The sequence below is a fragment of the Scomber japonicus genome, chromosome 1, assembly GCF_027409825.1.
Source record: "Scomber japonicus isolate fScoJap1 chromosome 1, fScoJap1.pri, whole genome shotgun sequence".
Lineage (NCBI taxonomy): Eukaryota > Metazoa > Chordata > Actinopteri > Scombriformes > Scombridae > Scomber > Scomber japonicus.
Window position 1 is genome coordinate 30,770,187 of NC_070578.1, and position 17,105 is coordinate 30,787,291.

At 37.2% G+C, this 17,105-nt stretch overlaps 1 protein-coding gene across 1 annotated transcript in view; it reads left to right on the forward strand.

Moving 5' to 3' along the window:
- Positions 1–17,105, forward strand: part of LOC128361382 (A disintegrin and metalloproteinase with thrombospondin motifs 7) — an 85,580-nt gene that overhangs the window by 42,133 nt on the left and 26,342 nt on the right. Inside the window, exons 10-17 of the mRNA XM_053321863.1 lie at positions 4,547–4,639; positions 5,334–5,479; positions 8,271–8,440; positions 8,550–8,683; positions 9,603–9,723; positions 10,459–10,703; positions 11,076–11,217; positions 15,070–15,196. Coding sequence (XP_053177838.1) covers positions 4,547–4,639; positions 5,334–5,479; positions 8,271–8,440; positions 8,550–8,683; positions 9,603–9,723; positions 10,459–10,703; positions 11,076–11,217; positions 15,070–15,196 — 1,178 coding nt within the window. The remainder of the gene's footprint in view (positions 1–4,546; positions 4,640–5,333; positions 5,480–8,270; positions 8,441–8,549; positions 8,684–9,602; positions 9,724–10,458; positions 10,704–11,075; positions 11,218–15,069; positions 15,197–17,105) is intronic.

The following is a 17,105-nucleotide window of genomic DNA, read 5'->3' on the forward strand; positions in this document are numbered from 1 at the left end:
GTGAGAAACGTTGATGACAAGAGCTGTGTATCTTTTCGGGGGAGTTTGTTTTCCCTGTAAACATACATAGTTATGTTGACATTTGGTACTGTAGTTCTCACCGAAATGCATTGCGTGTATCCTCGAGGCCCAGCAGACGTGTTGAATACTTTTCCTTCCTCATGAGACATTTCAACAGCTGATTTTTATTTCAGTATAATTATTCCTGCATTCTTGTTTACATTATATGCCAGTCTTCTTCTTCCCTGTCATTTCATAGCATATTGCTACATTTCTTGGCATTTTGTCAGTTGTCAACTATTAGCATGAAACCAAGGATTATCATTTAGCTCCCCTTTCATCTCATAAACGTGCAATTATTTAGGTCAACTTTTCTCAAACTGACAAAATCTTTCTCTTTTATCTACTTTCACACATAAAAAAACGTGATTAAAAATGGAAAAGAGTTCAAACTAGATAAATGTGTAAATAAAATGTACATATTTGCTGTAACCAATAAAACAATAAGATATAAAACAATTTGATTCAAATAGAAAACTAATTAGCAGCTAAGATATCGCACTTAACCCTCCTGTTGTTCTCAGGTCAACAGAACACAAAAATGAGGTATAGTTTCATTTAAATGAGGCTTATTAACCATAATTTCCAAAAGAAATGTGTAAAACCTGTGGTAATAAGTTGGAATGAAGTTGGATAAAAAGATCTAACACAGAATTGGGTGATTTTGTACCTTCTGCTTTTTAAACAGTAAAACCAAAACAGGAGGAAAAAAAGGATATTGCACATTTGCTGAATTGAAGTGGCCCTGTAGTAGTGCAGTTACGAATATACAGTACATACTAAGGTGCAGTGTTTTGTAGAAACTGTAAATATTGTAGTTCAGATAGTCACACAGGTCCCAAACATTCAGTGTTTGGCAGTGTTCAGTTCTCATATGCCTCTAAATAGAAGCCATTCTTAAGTCTGTTTATAGGCGGTTTGATGGACCTGAAGCATCAACCAGAGGACAGCCGATCAAACACATGATGCCCAGGGTGGGATGGGTCTGCCGGTATGTTGGCTGCTCTACTGAGGCATTGAAGCTGAGTAAGTCCTCTTAAGAGGTCAGTGAGCAGCTGATGATCTGGTGTGCGGTATTGATGACCCTCTCCTGCCTGCAATGCTTTACACATATTTTATAGTCTTACTGAATTAGCTTGCTTTGTTTTTTAAATGTTCCTCTTAACCCGAGCTTGTTCCAGAAACTTCTACTAAATTACTACTTCCATATTCACACAAAGCACAAACCAGGCACCAAATGCCTGCCATGATATGATTATGTCCATAATAACAGCTTGCTGCCCTCGTGCACAGTGCTGCCCTTTAGCCATTGCAGTCCTTCGGCTACTGCTGTCCACCCTCAGCTGATCATTCTACAACTTCAGGACACTGATTTAAGTGACTGTTTTTGTACCATTTTAGATATCAATGAGTCAAAATGCCAAAAGCACTGTATATCAGAGAGCTTTCTGCTTTATTCATTTCATTGAGAGATGATCTTTTCTTTCGATTTTCAACTATGCCTTAAGGGTGGAAATCCATTTAAAACATTAGGCAAAAAGAACTGAACAATTGTTGTGGTCCCTTCATGGCTGGTCCATAGTTATTAACCGGTTAATGCATTAAACTAGTGCACTCAAACATCAATACCGTTTTACCCTTTGTTGTGTCAACAACCTATCACCTAAAACTCAAGACCAAAGCTCAATTTGATTACTTTTTCACAGTAAAATATTAACTCCTAATTTATCTCAGTGTAGTATCAGAGATACCTAATGCAGGATTTTGCTTTTAAGTAAAGGCCATTCAGAAATGCCCCAGATTATATTGCATCTTTTCTTGATAATGAGCAGGACTGAAAAATGAAAAGAATCTGGGTGCCCTGGCCCCGGTGCCTTGGTGGCCTAATGGTTAAGTTACAGACCACATAACCGAAACTTCCACGGTTCGTTGCATGTCATACCCCTCTCTCCGCCCCAGTGCTTCCTGTCTCTCTCCACTGACTCGAATAAAGGCAAAAAGCCAAAAAATTAATCTTTAAAAAAAAGAACAAGTTTTCTTGATCCAGACAGCACATGCTTGTGTGTCTTGTGTAAAAGAATACAGATGTGAATTTTGACTTTCTATTCAGGCACTGCTCTTACGCCAATCTTCACATTAAGCTTTAAACTTGATAATGTAACTTGATGTTACATTGATAATAGCTTATATAACCTTCCAGATCTACACTCCAGGAGCTACACTTCATCACTACAGTACAGGCAGAGTTAGTAGCACTTCTGATTGTTTTGTGTCCTTGGTTTAAGGGATTATATAAATTGTTCGATACCTGGGTGGTTGAGGGATTATGGAGGGATTGTGTATTGATTTGTTTGTGTTTGCATGAGATGCAACCTGAGGAGGCTGCTCAGCTAGCCACCTGGAAGGCCAGGAAGAATCAGATATAGGTCATAGGTTTGGCATATGTGTTTTTTTAGAAACCATCTTTATGTCAAAATTCCTGTGGAGTGTGTTTTTCTGTCAATGTGACCTTTCTATTTCCTTTAAAAGTTAATCTCTGCTTCCAGAATCGATATTGTATGTTTTCCCTGCCTTTATCTTTATGCTGTCTGTAACAAAAGCTGGACATTATTAATTGGAAAAGAAGTTAAATACGGCACACAAATCACTGGTAATTATTGCATTCTGAATGTTCAAATGGTCAAATCGTTTGCATTATTCTAATCTGCAGGATAAAGATTTGGACCAAAATGCAAAATGTCCTCTACATATTCATCAGAAATGTCAAGCAAAGCAACAAGAATGGGTCTAGATCATTGTACCAATCAGCCAGGGAACTCCTTGATAAACAGTGCTTTTGCCCTTTGGTGTTATCAGTCTGCACACACACACATTTTAACAGTGTAGGAACAACACACAAGCCAGACCTTTTTTTCTGTGAAGTCCTTTTAATACCTCAAGGATCTGATATTTCTATAGAACTGTTGTTGTTGTTTTTTTACTGTGATTAAATCAGGCACACAGTTTTGTCAAAAATTATTAGGAAAGTGACACATTTGTTGACTTGTACTCCAGCACATTTGATATGAAAACCATATGTTTAAAGGAACAGTTTCACATTTCAACTTTCTTGCTGTGAGTGAGAGGTTAATGTATGTAAAATGCTTCCCGTGAGTCAAAAGCTGGGTCTTAGTCTGCTCTGAATGTTTCCTAAATGGCCGTCTGCTCCATAGTCTTTGTTGCTAAGATTTTGGATAAGAGGTAGCACGTCTCAAATATCCTAATTAAGTAGGACAAAATACTGACATTTCAGTCGTTTATTTGGCTCACATGTCAATAGATAACCAATAGGCAACCAGCAGAGACTCCAGGATGTCACTCTTTTCTCAGTAAAACACCAACTTGGTCAGATTAAACATACAATATGTATATATATATATATATATATATATATATATATATATATATATATATATATCATATTCACTTGGGAGCTTTAGAGGTGCTGGTACTGTAGATACTAGTTTAGCTGTCTTCCCCTGTTCACAGTCTTAAAGCTAAGCTAAGTTAATTGGCTTCTATTCTAGTGGTAGCTTCACATTTAGTCTACACACAAGAGTGGTATCAATCTTCTCTTGGCAAAAAAAACAAAGAAACATGTTTCCCAAAACGTTGAACTGCAGATTTATATTTGAGCTTTTTGAATGTACAATTTACCTACAGAAATGTATTAAAAAAGAAGCATTGTTGGACTAAAAACTAACTATCTGTGGCTACTGGATACTAGGATGAGACATGAGATTAGAATTCAGCAGAATTCGAGGCTGTCTGTTCCAGGTGGAGGCTTCATACAGATTTGTACGAGATGGGGATGTCAATAATCTTTGCTGGATAGGTCCTGCCTATTATCCATATCTGATCAGCTGTGTCTGAAGAGACAACACGGCACACAGAGCAAGCACAAAGAGCGCAACACTGGGCATTGCAACATCAATATTAATGACATCACTCTGTACTTGTACGTCTGAATTCAAGCAATTTAGTCAGACATACTGTGAGCAAACCTGTGGAAGCCGGCCTGTATTGTCAGATGAGAAAATCAGACAAAGGCCCATAGAGCTAAGTAAACAGCATTCATTACGATAAACTAAAGCAGCTACAGTTATGAACTGGAGGATACCAACCATTTTTTATTTTACTTGTAATACCAAATGTTAAAACTCAGCTTTTAATGGCATTTCATCACCGTTTATGATGTGTATATTTAATACTTACATTTTCATTTCATTTAAGTTCATATATGGTACAGCAGCCTTGTTGAGAAGCCCTCACTGCTCCCTTGGCTCTTCTCCTTCGGCTGTTGAGAGCACTCAAGCCTTCACTGCGGCCTACTATCTCTCTCCTATTGGTTATTTTCATTCTAGTGCTTTTATTCTGTACTCCTTCAGTACTTAGAAGGCCTACCAAGCATGTTTGAAATAAGATATTTCTTTCTTTGCTTTCCTAGAACGTATGCAGCACTCTGTGGTGCACTGTGGGAACAACCTGCCACTCAAAACTAGACGGGGCTGCAGATGGGACCAGTTGTGGCCAGGACAAGGTAATAAGGTTGCAGGTTGTTTTTTTTAGGGAGGTGCATTAACATTTAGTGTTTTAGTTCATGGGGGTTATTCCAATTTGCAGTACTTATTTTTACAAGTTGCATGAGATTAAGATCATACAGGTCATCATTTGGAAGGGCTGGAGCAAGACCTCAGAGACCTCAGTTGAATATGACCCTGAATGTATGGAGGTTTTTCAGACTGTTACGTGGCCAAACATTGTAGTACTTGTGTGAAGAGAGGGCTTTAAGTTATTCAGTTATCACTGAACAGTTAATAAAATTTAAAGCAATACTGAAAGATAAGTAAAAACAATAGAGAGTAGCTTTTTACAGATACTGTATTTTGTATTGATGTACAGTATGTATCAGCTGATAAGTAACAAAGACTGACAGTACAGAAATGCTGAATATATGCTTCAGGTCATTTAGAAATATTGTCACCACCAAATGTATTTTTTAACTACAAAATGTCTTTCATACTACATACATAATAAGTTATCTTTGTCATAATTTAAGGCATTCCTATAAGGTTTGCGTACTTTATGTTTTTATGTAAAAAAAACATTTAGACAGCAAAGTTGATGAGTCTCAGTTGTAGGAGATAATGCTGCTTTCAATCCAAGAACAAGAAGATGAAGCTTACAGTGCATGTTATTGTTGATAATGTAAACTGTGCTGTCTCTTTCACCAGTGGTGTATAGGTGGGGAGTGCGTATCAGTTGCACATCACCCAGAGAGTGTAAACGGTGGCTGGGCGTCGTGGAGCGAGTGGTCGGCCTGTTCAAGGTCATGTGGGGCTGGAGTCCAGAGTGCCCAACGAGACTGTGATAACCCAGTGTAAGTTTCATGTTTTCTTTTGACTCTTATTTTGTACTTATGGAAAATATAGATCAATGATGTGCAAGTAACATGATTGAAGCACACAGGCGAGTGGTTTCAAACCTTTTTAGCATGACATTCACCCGCAGGCAGAGCAGCTCATATCCACCTTCGTTAACACCACTCATCATGTTCCAAGTGTGTTTTTTTGAATTAATTATACACTGGATGTTATGTAACAACATTCATTTTGAATAAGTGGATGTTGTTACAAGAATTGTTTCCTACAAGACACAGTGATCCTGCAATTATCAGTGTTCAGGCCTGTTTCCTATTGTCCTTTTCAATAGATTTAGTTACGTTTGCATTTGTACCACCACTTGGAGAGTCAAAGACTGCATGTTTCAACCATTTATCTATTTATCATAGCTATTTCGACCTCTCACATACTTTCAATCACAATATATGGTGTTAGGGTGTTACAATTAACTCAAGTCATTGACGAACTGAGGTATGTCTTTTCTGCAAACAGTCTATCATAGCTGGTAGTTTACTGATTATTATGACAATGAATAGTACTAAAGATCACAACAATTAACACTTTATGTTAATTGTTGTGATCTTTAGAAGCTTTCCAGAGCAGCTGAGCTACTCCACAATCTTCCCATGAACCTCCTGCAACTTCAGAAGTACTGCTGGGTGGGAATCACTGGTGTTGAAACCCCTAAATCTAAATGTTACCTTCTCTGGACAAGAAGAAGAAAATCATTATTACAATTATTTATTAAAATTACACTGATACCAATGTATCCTTTAATATCGTATAATCATAACATGACATCAGTTGTACCATTATGAGTAATAAAACAGCTGAACCTTACTTGGATGACAACTCCAGTCTGTAATGTTTTTGTACGAACAGAGAGAGATAACCTATTTTCTGAAATACATGGCAGATATTTTTGACTGACATATGGCTGATGAGAGGGGCATCAGCTAGTAACTTAATTCACACTTTCCTGTGGCCTGCAGGTGAGAGTAAGAAGAAGTTATTATGTACTCTACTGCAGAGTAAAGCCAAAGCAGTGTATTAGCAAAAGATATCACAGTACCAGTGTGTATATATTTTCCATTGCAGTAATTTGCTACATTAAATGTTTTCTAGGCTGTATATTTAGTATTTGTATTTTACTTTGATTTTTATTACTTTCACCAACAAAGGATATTCGTCTTTATCCCATTAAGGGATTTTCATTGCTCTCAAATATTGTCCTTAAAATCCCCTTCTAGTTTAGACTCTGTTGGCTCAATTAAAATACAGTCTCAGTAAATCCTGAAAACAAAAGTAAAGTGTGGCAGTTTGTTTTTCTTCCAGGGTTCGCTCCTCGACAGAAGTTAATTAATGATTTTTTTAATTTAAAGATTAATGAGCAGTGTGATGAACAGGTTTTTTAGGTAATATCTCAACCTAATGTTAAGTTTCTACCAAAATGCTGCAAATGGCTTTATGCATTTTATGATAATCTTCATATTTAAGTTGCTTCTTTGTCACAAGCACCGTCTTCAACAATTAAGCCTCTTTTGATGATTCATAATTAAGCTATTTAAATTCTAGACAGGAAGCCTATTAGATCACACATCTGCCAATTATTGAATATCCTTCAATCGTTTTAAGAAATATGCTAATCTTAAACTCATATCTAAATGCCAAACCAGTAACCAGGCTCCTTTGATACTCGTTGACCTCTCAGGGTTTCTGGTTCAGTAACTTGAGAGGCATCCACAGGGAAATATAAAGTGCCGTTTTGTAAATCTTCACTTGGACAGACAGCTTTTTGTGTTTGGGGGATTAACATGTGGAACTCTTTACCCCCAGAACTCAAAATGAATCATGACTGGGAACGTTTAAACTTAAACTGAAACAGTTTTTAAAGAGGGATCAATCATGAGTGATCTGATGCTTTTACAGCATTGTTTGTGAGTTGTTTTTTGTGCTGCTTTGTATTTGATCTGTTGTTGAGTTTTGTGTTGTAATGTATAAATATGCATTTTTTGAGTCCTTGCTATATACGTGTCCATATACTAATAAACAGAAAGAGGGGAATAGTTTAACACTCAAGGGATAGGATCACAATTTTTCTGTCTTTTGTTGATTTTGCTCATTCCTCCTGTTGGCCATTATAAAATCCCCTCTGAATAAGCTTCCAGTGTAAGTGATGCATGTCCTCATTCCGTGCAAAACTGAGTTCAAAAACATTTTAATACAGGTTTGCACAAAAGATAATTTGAGGCTTTTTGCACCCAACAAAGACAGCTGATTTTGTCACCCATCCCACACTTTGGAAGACGAGGAGTGGATTATTTAATGGTCACTAACAAGCAACCGAAACCTGTTTCAGTGCCCATGTGGGCATCTGAATGTTTTAAAACAAACTTGAAAAAGTATGAACCTATCCTTAAGGACTCAGTAGTATTTGGGGATAATTAGCTTAGCCTTGACTGTGTTAGTTATGTAATGCAGCTATTCATAAGTCTTATTGTTACCCTGCAAAGTGTGAATAATTGCTCGGAGCGAAACTTATATCTGATCATTACCGTGCTTTGTTCTGTCTTTTTTTCTTTTTTTAGAAAAACGTCAGCTCATGACCTTATTGAACCAAAGCTTTTCATTTTTATTTTGCACACAATTTGCTCAAATGCACATTCGGACTCTCTGCTTTTTTCAAAGCCATATCACAGCTAAATACTATTTACTGGTAAAGAAAAGTTAATGAGCAGCACTGAAATAACATATTTGACTTGTCTACAGTCCTAAGCACAGAGGGAAGTACTGTCTGGGAGAGAGACGGAGATACAAGATCTGTAACACCACACCATGCCTGCATGAGCAGCCCTCCTTCAGAGACATGCAGTGTAGTTACTTCAACACCAAGCCCTACAAGGGCAGGTTCTACAAGTGGGTATCTGTCATCAACAGAGGTGAGCAAATTTAACTGGATTCAGGTTAACAGGATTTAGGTGTTTTGTGTCCATGCTTAAAATAACTTTGTGTCTTCTGTCCGTTGGACCTCTCTCCACAAATGCTCAGTCAACCCCTGTGAACTGCACTGCCGTCCAATGAATGAACATTTCTCTGATAAGATGCGTGATGCTGTAACTGATGGGACGCCATGCTTAGAAGGCAACAAAAGTCGTGATATGTGCATCAATGGCATCTGTAAGGTATCAACTTTAAAATTACTGTTCCACATATTGTCTTTTTTTTAAAGTGTATTTAATTTGTTCTGTTTTTCATCTTTTAATTTCAAAACAAGATTAATTAATTATTCAACTTGTATTTCTGTTTAAGTGCAATTGTGCTGTGCTAGCAATGCAGTATATTTAGTTGACCCTCGTGTTGTTTTCTCTGGCTAGTGTTGAACATTTGACATTCTGCATGAAAATGAGCTTGTTATACAAAAACGTCAGTGGCTGTTATCTCACACGATAGCTCTTGCCTATCACCCTGGGCCAAAATGCCAGTCACTGATACGGACACTATTGGATACAGAGTGGACAGCAATTAAAGGGTTTTGGCTCTGATTTCATGACATTTTGTGACATTTTTGTCAAGCGCCACCATGTTTTCTTCCTTTCTTGTCCCAAATTTTGTGTTTGGAGACTCCAATTGAATTTAAGGGCTATTCTGTCTGTTCAAAATCTACAGCTTTAGTTACTGTCTAGTCTCGACTGTAAATCAGTTTGACATCGTAGCATGTACAAATCCTACATTATTAAAATAATGGTGTCGTGGAGCTGACCTGTTGTTTATTTGGAATATATATTGTGGCTTTAACTGCACACAGTGGGAGCTGAGAAACAGTATGACTCTAATCATAAAGCAGCACAGTATGGTACTGAAGATTACTGGGATTTTCTCTTGCATCAGCTTGCCTTATCAGAACAAGTCAAAGGCAAATGAAGCAAGGCGAGCTAGGTTTCTGATCTGTGCTATTTTTGTAGTTTTTCTCCAAAGTAATGTGTGCACAAAGGCTTACCAAATGTGGAAGATAAACTGAAAAATGTGGCTTTGATTTTTGCCTTTGTTGTGTAATTACTGTACATTTTATCATCTAAATCATATATCACATGTGTGTTACAGAATATAGGCTGTGACTATATGATTGAATCCAGTGTTGTAGAGGATCGCTGTGGTGTGTGTAATGGTAATGGCTCCACCTGTACCACTGTGAGGAGAACCTTTGAGGAGACTGAAGGACTTGGTATGTTTCTTATTGATCATTTGGGAGTTTTGCCAGTTTAATTCAAAAGCGTCTTTGCCGCAATAGGAGATACATCTGTCATTATATACTGATTAAGATTGCATTATGTCTCTATTAGGATTGAAAAAGGACTTTTCCAGGTCTAGATATGCATTGACTGTATTTTCTCTGATATGGCCACATGAAATAATTGTTTCCCTGACCTAATAAGATGTTAGGATGATGATTTAAACACAGCCTTTGGTTTATAGTCATGGTATAAGTGTAACAGCGCACTCTGAGGTGATGCTCCCCACCTCCGCCTTGTCCATCATGATGTACACTCACCAAGCACTTAATTAGGAACACCTGCACAATCTCATGCACTCCAATACAACAACTCTGCCAGAAATTCTACTTTTACGAGGCGTATATATTAGCAGTGCTTGTTGACAGTGTCAGAATTGAGCAGGCAGCACTTTAGGAACACTTTTCAATTTAACTCCAGCACACCCCCACAACCCACTATGACCTCAATAATACACATAAAGTAGAATTATCACCTTTCTGACAGTGTCAACAAAAACGGAAAATGTATAAGCTTCGAAAAGGTAGAATTTATGGCGGAGCTGTGAGAGAGTTGTATCTAATTACGTTAGAGTCCACAGGTGTTCCTAATAAAGTGCTTGATGAGGGTATGTTGTGATCAGGACACAATGTTCTGCATTATCACTTAATAAATGTATTGTCCTCAAGGCTATGTAGACATTGGAATGATCCCAGAGGGTGCGAGGGATATCCGGATTGAGGAGGTGGCTGAAGCTGGGAATTTCTTGGCACTACGAAGCGACAACCCAAACAAGTATTTTCTGAATGGTGGCTGGACTATCCAGTGGAATGGGGAGTACAAGGCAGCTGGGACAGTGTTCACCTATGAAAGGACTGGACATCTTGAAAACTTGACTTCGCCTGGGCCCACCATGGAACCGCTGTGGATTCAGGTAGGACTAACAGAGAAAAAGGTTTGCTTAAATTACAGTTTTTAGAGTATTTAGAGTACTCGGCACACTGTCATTAGTGTAGGGACGAGCCTCCAGCCTTTTTCTGACACCGTTCCAACCCCAAACAGTCAACAATAAATTACAGACAGCAGCTTCATGACTCTGTGTTATTGTCTTAATGCACACACAGACTGTGTCTTGAATGCAGCTTTCCCATTTATCTTTATTGCTCTAATTTCCTCAATGATGAAACTTCTTCTTTTATATCCCTTAATTAGGTCCTGATTTAGTTTCTGGATCTTCTTAGTTCCTTGTTGACTCTATTTTTGATGTTTTCCAGGATTCATCAGCTTTTCTTTTGTTTGGTTACAGCTCCTCTTTCAGGAGACCAATCCAGGAGTGCGCTATGAATACACCATCAGTCAAAATGTAGCAGAAGACGACGACATTCCCGCCTCAGTTTTCATCTGGAAATATGGTTCTTGGACTGAATGTAGTGTCACCTGTGGAACAGGTAAGAGAACAATTGAAGATTATAATGTAGTTAGGTAGGTGGCTAGATAAAAAAGAGAGAGATTCATATCAGGCTGGTACAGTGTCTACGACTCAGACAGGAACAAGAAAGCTGTATTCCAAGTCTGACATTTGATCGATGACTTTTATTAAACCACATTGCAGCATATCTTCATTGCAGGACAAACACAAGCAGGTTTATGACATATTGTTTCTGTAATTACCTGACCTTGAAATTCATTTTGCCAGCTTGGCATTTTTGGGCCTTGTGCAGAGCATATGACTCAAAGTTTTTGAAGGAGAATTTCATCAAAACGAGATAATAGATGATGATGTGTTTGCTCTTTTGGTGAAAACTGGATGGTATTCTATCAGTGCAGCATCACTCATTTGATAATGTGGTCATTATGTGCCACTTATTTTATAATAATGCCAAACATTTTTAATTTTGAAAGATTACAGCTCACACACAGCTATTGAGAATCACCTTTCTACGCAATAACCTTGTTGTTAGATTATTCAGGAGGTTACAAAACGAATCCTGAGCAAAAGATGATAGCCCTGGTGGTATATTATTATCATTATTTTTTTTTTGTTATTAGACAAGAACCATTCACAAAAAAAAACAATAATCTCAAAATGAGAAGAGATGATTTATGCCAGATGTAGCTTTTAGCTAATTCACATCTGCAGTCAATGGGCAGGTAAACACAGAAAAATCACTAGATACTAAAAAAACATTTATTTACATGCAACACTATTACATATCTCTATCACTCTGACATTTATACAGATAAATCTAACAACGCATATCCTCATGTTATTGCCAGCACATTCATCCACGACAGCAATACGTTGTAATGGGTGAATTTATCCAGTACAATGATTATGTTTTCTATACATAATTACACTGCACTACACACAGTCCATTCATATCATTCATGTAGTCAATATAAAGAGGCAAGAAAGAAAGAAACACCTTCCCACATCCATTTATCCTGTCACATTTTCCTTTTCATCAACCCCTCTAGACGTCAGTGTTTTTTTAAATGCTTGACATTTACCTGAATACTATTGTGTTGTTAATATACAAGCAAGACTTTAATGTCTTAGTAAGTTGAAAAGGGAAAGGACTCCCTCCTGAGCATAGTTTTTGAATTTACCGAACACTGACCCAGAATATGAAAGTGAGTTCTGAATGTATCATTAGATTCATACAGACTTTAATCTTTAGCTTTCAGCAGCATATGCAAGAGAATTTTAAACTAGGTGATGAAATTGTTTTAACCACGATGCTTCTTGAGAGTAGTTGTTGACGTCTGTTGTTAAGTTCAAGTTACGTACACAAGCTTGTACTGTTCTATCAAAGAGGAGGACGTCCTCTAATGCAGTGCAATACAACTGCATGGACAGAAGGACGTGTCAGTAATTAAGGACTAAAGTAGCTTCAGAAGTCAATTCTGAACATATTTAGTTTACACTGTCTACAAATCTGTTATAAGCTGTTTATCAAGCTGACACTTTCAGTCTCTCTGATCCAACATAAGCTGCCTGAAGATCAATTAAGGACTTTACACTATAAATCAAAGTAAAAATTGAAACTGTTTATCCTACTGGATGAATATAGGATCTGAAAGCATTTCTCATGTGGCTAAAAAGTAAATCTTTTCTGAAACTAGCAGAGCATAAACTAAGGTTTTAAAGACAAAGACAGCAGTGAAATCCCTCATTTAAAAGCTGATAAAAAAGGATTGATTATCACACACCAGACTGGAGTCTTTGATGTTGGTGTGGTTGATCTATTCACTTCACTTGCCGCTGACATGAATGTAACTGTACTGATTCAGTCTTTTATTTAGACTGCTTCTATCAAAGACCTATTTAACACCACCACAAGTAGACACTGCTCTGAAAAGAAATAATGCATCCTTTAATATCTGATAATACAGAATCAGAATTAATGCACTTTGCACCTTCAAAATAACACGACTAGTAGGCTTTAAATCATTTCTAAAATAACAGTATATTACAGTTCTTATACACTACTACTTTGATACATGTCCTTAATTGGTAAAGTACTTTAAAAAGTAAGTGTGCTGTGCATACTGTCTCACTGTAATGACTAACTTTAATAAAACGTTAATGTCATTAGTGTCATTAGTACCATAACTAACCGTAACGTACCGTAACTGTGCTTGTCCTTCTGCTCTCTGCTGTTTCTACTTCTTTTCTTTTCAGTGGAGAATGCAGCATATGTAAATGATGGATGTCCTGTTCTGTGTTTGGACATTCATATACAAGAATAATTGTTTTCAGGGAATTTCGGGCTTACCTCGAGATGCAACTCTAATCATAGTGTACCAGTTGTCCAGTATGTTGTCCTCTGTGTTTACAATATATATTAAAGTAGCTTCACATGTCAACTCTAGACATTGTTTGCACTGTCTTCAAATCTCTATTAAGGGATAAGGTTGGCAATTTTCTATTTTTCTTATTGTCAACAAATCTGACGTGCAGAGCCAAACCAACAATGAAGTACAGCTATTGTTGTGAGTATCCAAGGCCTGATATTTTTCATTCCTCTGTGCTGTAGACCTCTGCTGTTGTCAAAAAACAAACATGTCAGTGAGTCAAGGACTTTATGGATTATGGAGTAGCATTTATATATATATAGTAAAGTATATAGAACATTGAGCACTAACTTTGGTATCAAACTTTACCATTACAGCTCTGTAAAAAGCTGCCTCACAAAAATGAGTCCAAATGTACTTCTGACCATCCTTCACCATCTTCTCCTCCACTTTTACTCCAATTTGAAAAGACTCTTAAAGGTTATTTCAATTAAGGCGCATCAAGGCACAATATCTCCCCAGTGTCCATGTGCCAGGAACAGGGTTTCATGCACGTTCAAACTGTATTACATTAAAATATCCACCTCAGCGTGACAACACAGAAAAGTATTTATTCAAGTAGCAGTTCAATTTAGCCAAGAGCCATGTAATCAACATGGCTGAGAGTGTTTTATCAGCATTTTTCTAGTTTATTTCTTATTTTCTTTCTTCCTCCATCCGGTTTTCAATCAAAGGTAGCTGTCCTATCCTATAAGAGATGCCTTTGAAGGTGTAAATTAGCTACCAGATGCACATTGTGAAAGCTCAGCAGGCTCAGAGCAGAGGGCATAAAGAGATGAGAGGTGTCTCCAGCTCTGATGGGGTGCGCCCCCTCAGGGGTGCGAGAGTAATGATGAGCGGCATCACAACAAAGGATATATATCTGTTGCAGCCTCAGGAGACAAGTCCTCATCATGTAATGCTTTGTGTAATGCTGTCTGATACCTGGATGTGACACTTTTCTGTGTGCTAGATATTATAATGCATTTATGTTCAACCAGTCTCATTTTATATGGAGGGAAGTAAATTGACTTTTACTCTTATGTGATTAGAAAGCCATCCACAAGAATGACCTTATTTCCTGCCTTTATGTTGCATGTGTATTCAAGAATCATAGTGGGTTTACTGAGTTTACTAAAAAAAAAAAAAAAAAAAAATTAAATATTATTAAATTATTAAATTGATAACCTCACTTTAGCACTGCAGTTACCTCCAAGTACAACAGATTTGGTACATGAGTCATAATTTATTAGCTTTAGCATGTATCCTGGTTTAGTGTGCTCAGGTATGCATTTGTGCTGTGTGTTCACTAATGTTATTTATAAGTGGCTCTTCATCATCACCTACTCATGTTATATCAAGTGTTTCTAGCCACTGGGCTTTTATAATTCCTTGCTGGGAACTGTGTGTGCTTGTGCATGCTGGCTCACAAAAGCTTATTTCTCATCTCTCTGGTATTTCAGGTGTTCAAAGGCAAATTGTTCACTGTGTTGAGAAGACTACTGGGATAGTTGAGGAGCACTTCTGTGACCCTTTAACCCGACCTGAAGATAACCAAACCAGCTGCAACAAGGAGCCATGTCCAGTCATGTGAGTTTACCCACTGGACATTATTTACAAAATGACACCTGCCCTGTTCACTGACAATGTGATTACTGGATCTTTGGACAAGCACAAACACACACACACACACACACACACACACACACACACACACACACACACAGAGAGAGAATAAAAGACACTAGTATTTCAGCCCTTGAAGGTGGGAACACTTAGTAGAAATGAAACCAATGACATCACATAAACCATACATAATCATAAATTCAATATTTGTCTACAGCAGAAACTTAGCATTCTTTAAAAATACAATTAGTGTTCATGTTGCAACCGTTTCAATAAGAAACAAGCCAAGTTGAATGTAGCCTTGGGATTATTCCCTTAGTGTCTCCCAACTCACTGGTCTGCTAATTATACCACTGTGACTACTACAAGCGTCAAGTGTCATTCTGTGGCTTACAATTGCAGTTTTAGTCCCCCTCTATTCAAACATGGGTTTTGCTTATTGTTACTTTACTTGAATGTGTTGGCTTCACTATGCAGAATGATTTATGTGCAGAGTTTGACACTAGAAGGCTGTTTCCACATTCATCTGCTAAAGAGGGAAAGTTTCTCTATGCTCGCCTTATATCTGAGTTTAAGGAGTGGGTTTACAAGCATGAGTTGTGACATCACAATTAGTTTGGAGCCAATTGTTGTCCAAAATGAAAGTTACAAACATGCGACGAGGAAGCTGAAAAATCAAGAGAGAAACATTTTGTGTCCAAGCAGTTAAACTTTTATTGAATTTCTGTGAGGGAAAACATATCAAACACTAAATCTTATTCAAAGCAGTCTGAAACACCCTTCAGCTGTATATTGAACCACATTAGGTAATCTAATTAAACAGCTCCTGTCAGCCAAAGACATTTTAGTACTGAAAGGTTTTTGACACAACTTAAAATTGTCTATAAATAGCATAAATACAGTCAATTCCTTACATGAGTGAAAATACTATTTAAATGAGTAAGTAAACTGCTAATAGCTGCATGTAGTGATGAGGTCAAATTATGTGAATGATATAAAATTAGATTAGATTATTGAAACATTTTAAGTGCACCTTGCTCATAGATTATTAATGGTACCAAAGTGCACCAGAAAACATTTAAATTGCTTGTGTTATAGTTTCTGATTATTAAATTGCTTCTTTCAATCATGTAGTGGTGTCAACAAGTGCTATTTTTTAACCTACATTTTATTATACAGGTAGGAGCATTACAGGGAGCGGTAAATGAATGAAAATGATTGTCCTCCCCCCCAAAAAGCCAACTATTTATACCACCACTCCTTGATTGTGTGCTTTTTCATCATCATTATTATTATTATTATTATTATTATTATTATTATTATTATTCAGTTTCCTATTTCTGCTTATTTTTAAAAGAACAATGTCGTCGTCACATCAGACATTGTTCTTTTTGGTTAGGGAGGAAGAGACAGGAGAAGCAGGAGGAACAGGAGACAGCTCCCTGGTCTCAGCTGGCAGGTTGCTTAACTGAGATCAAAGAGTCAACACTCTGTCTTGTTTACACCCACACACTTTGCTGCACCAAACTGCAGCTTGTTAGCTTGTAGTATCAGTAGTGAAACAGCTCCATTTCCTCTTTGAGTTTGACTGTTTAGCATAGAGATCATTACCACTTCTGTTGCTACAGATGTTGTCAGTGAACAGAGGTTCAATTTCAAGCTCCTAGTCTACTCAGTCTGTGGATATAGCAATTAATGATACAAAAACCATCTGTGTGTGTTTTTAATGCATCAACATTAAATGACTAAATAAAAAGTATTTAAAGGAAGGGTTCACAGTTTTCAGGTCTGTCTTAAAGCAATAGATAATAGAGATAGTAGAGGTTTTGCTCGTTGTAATTATTCCTCCTGTTTATATTGGCCTCTGAGAGAT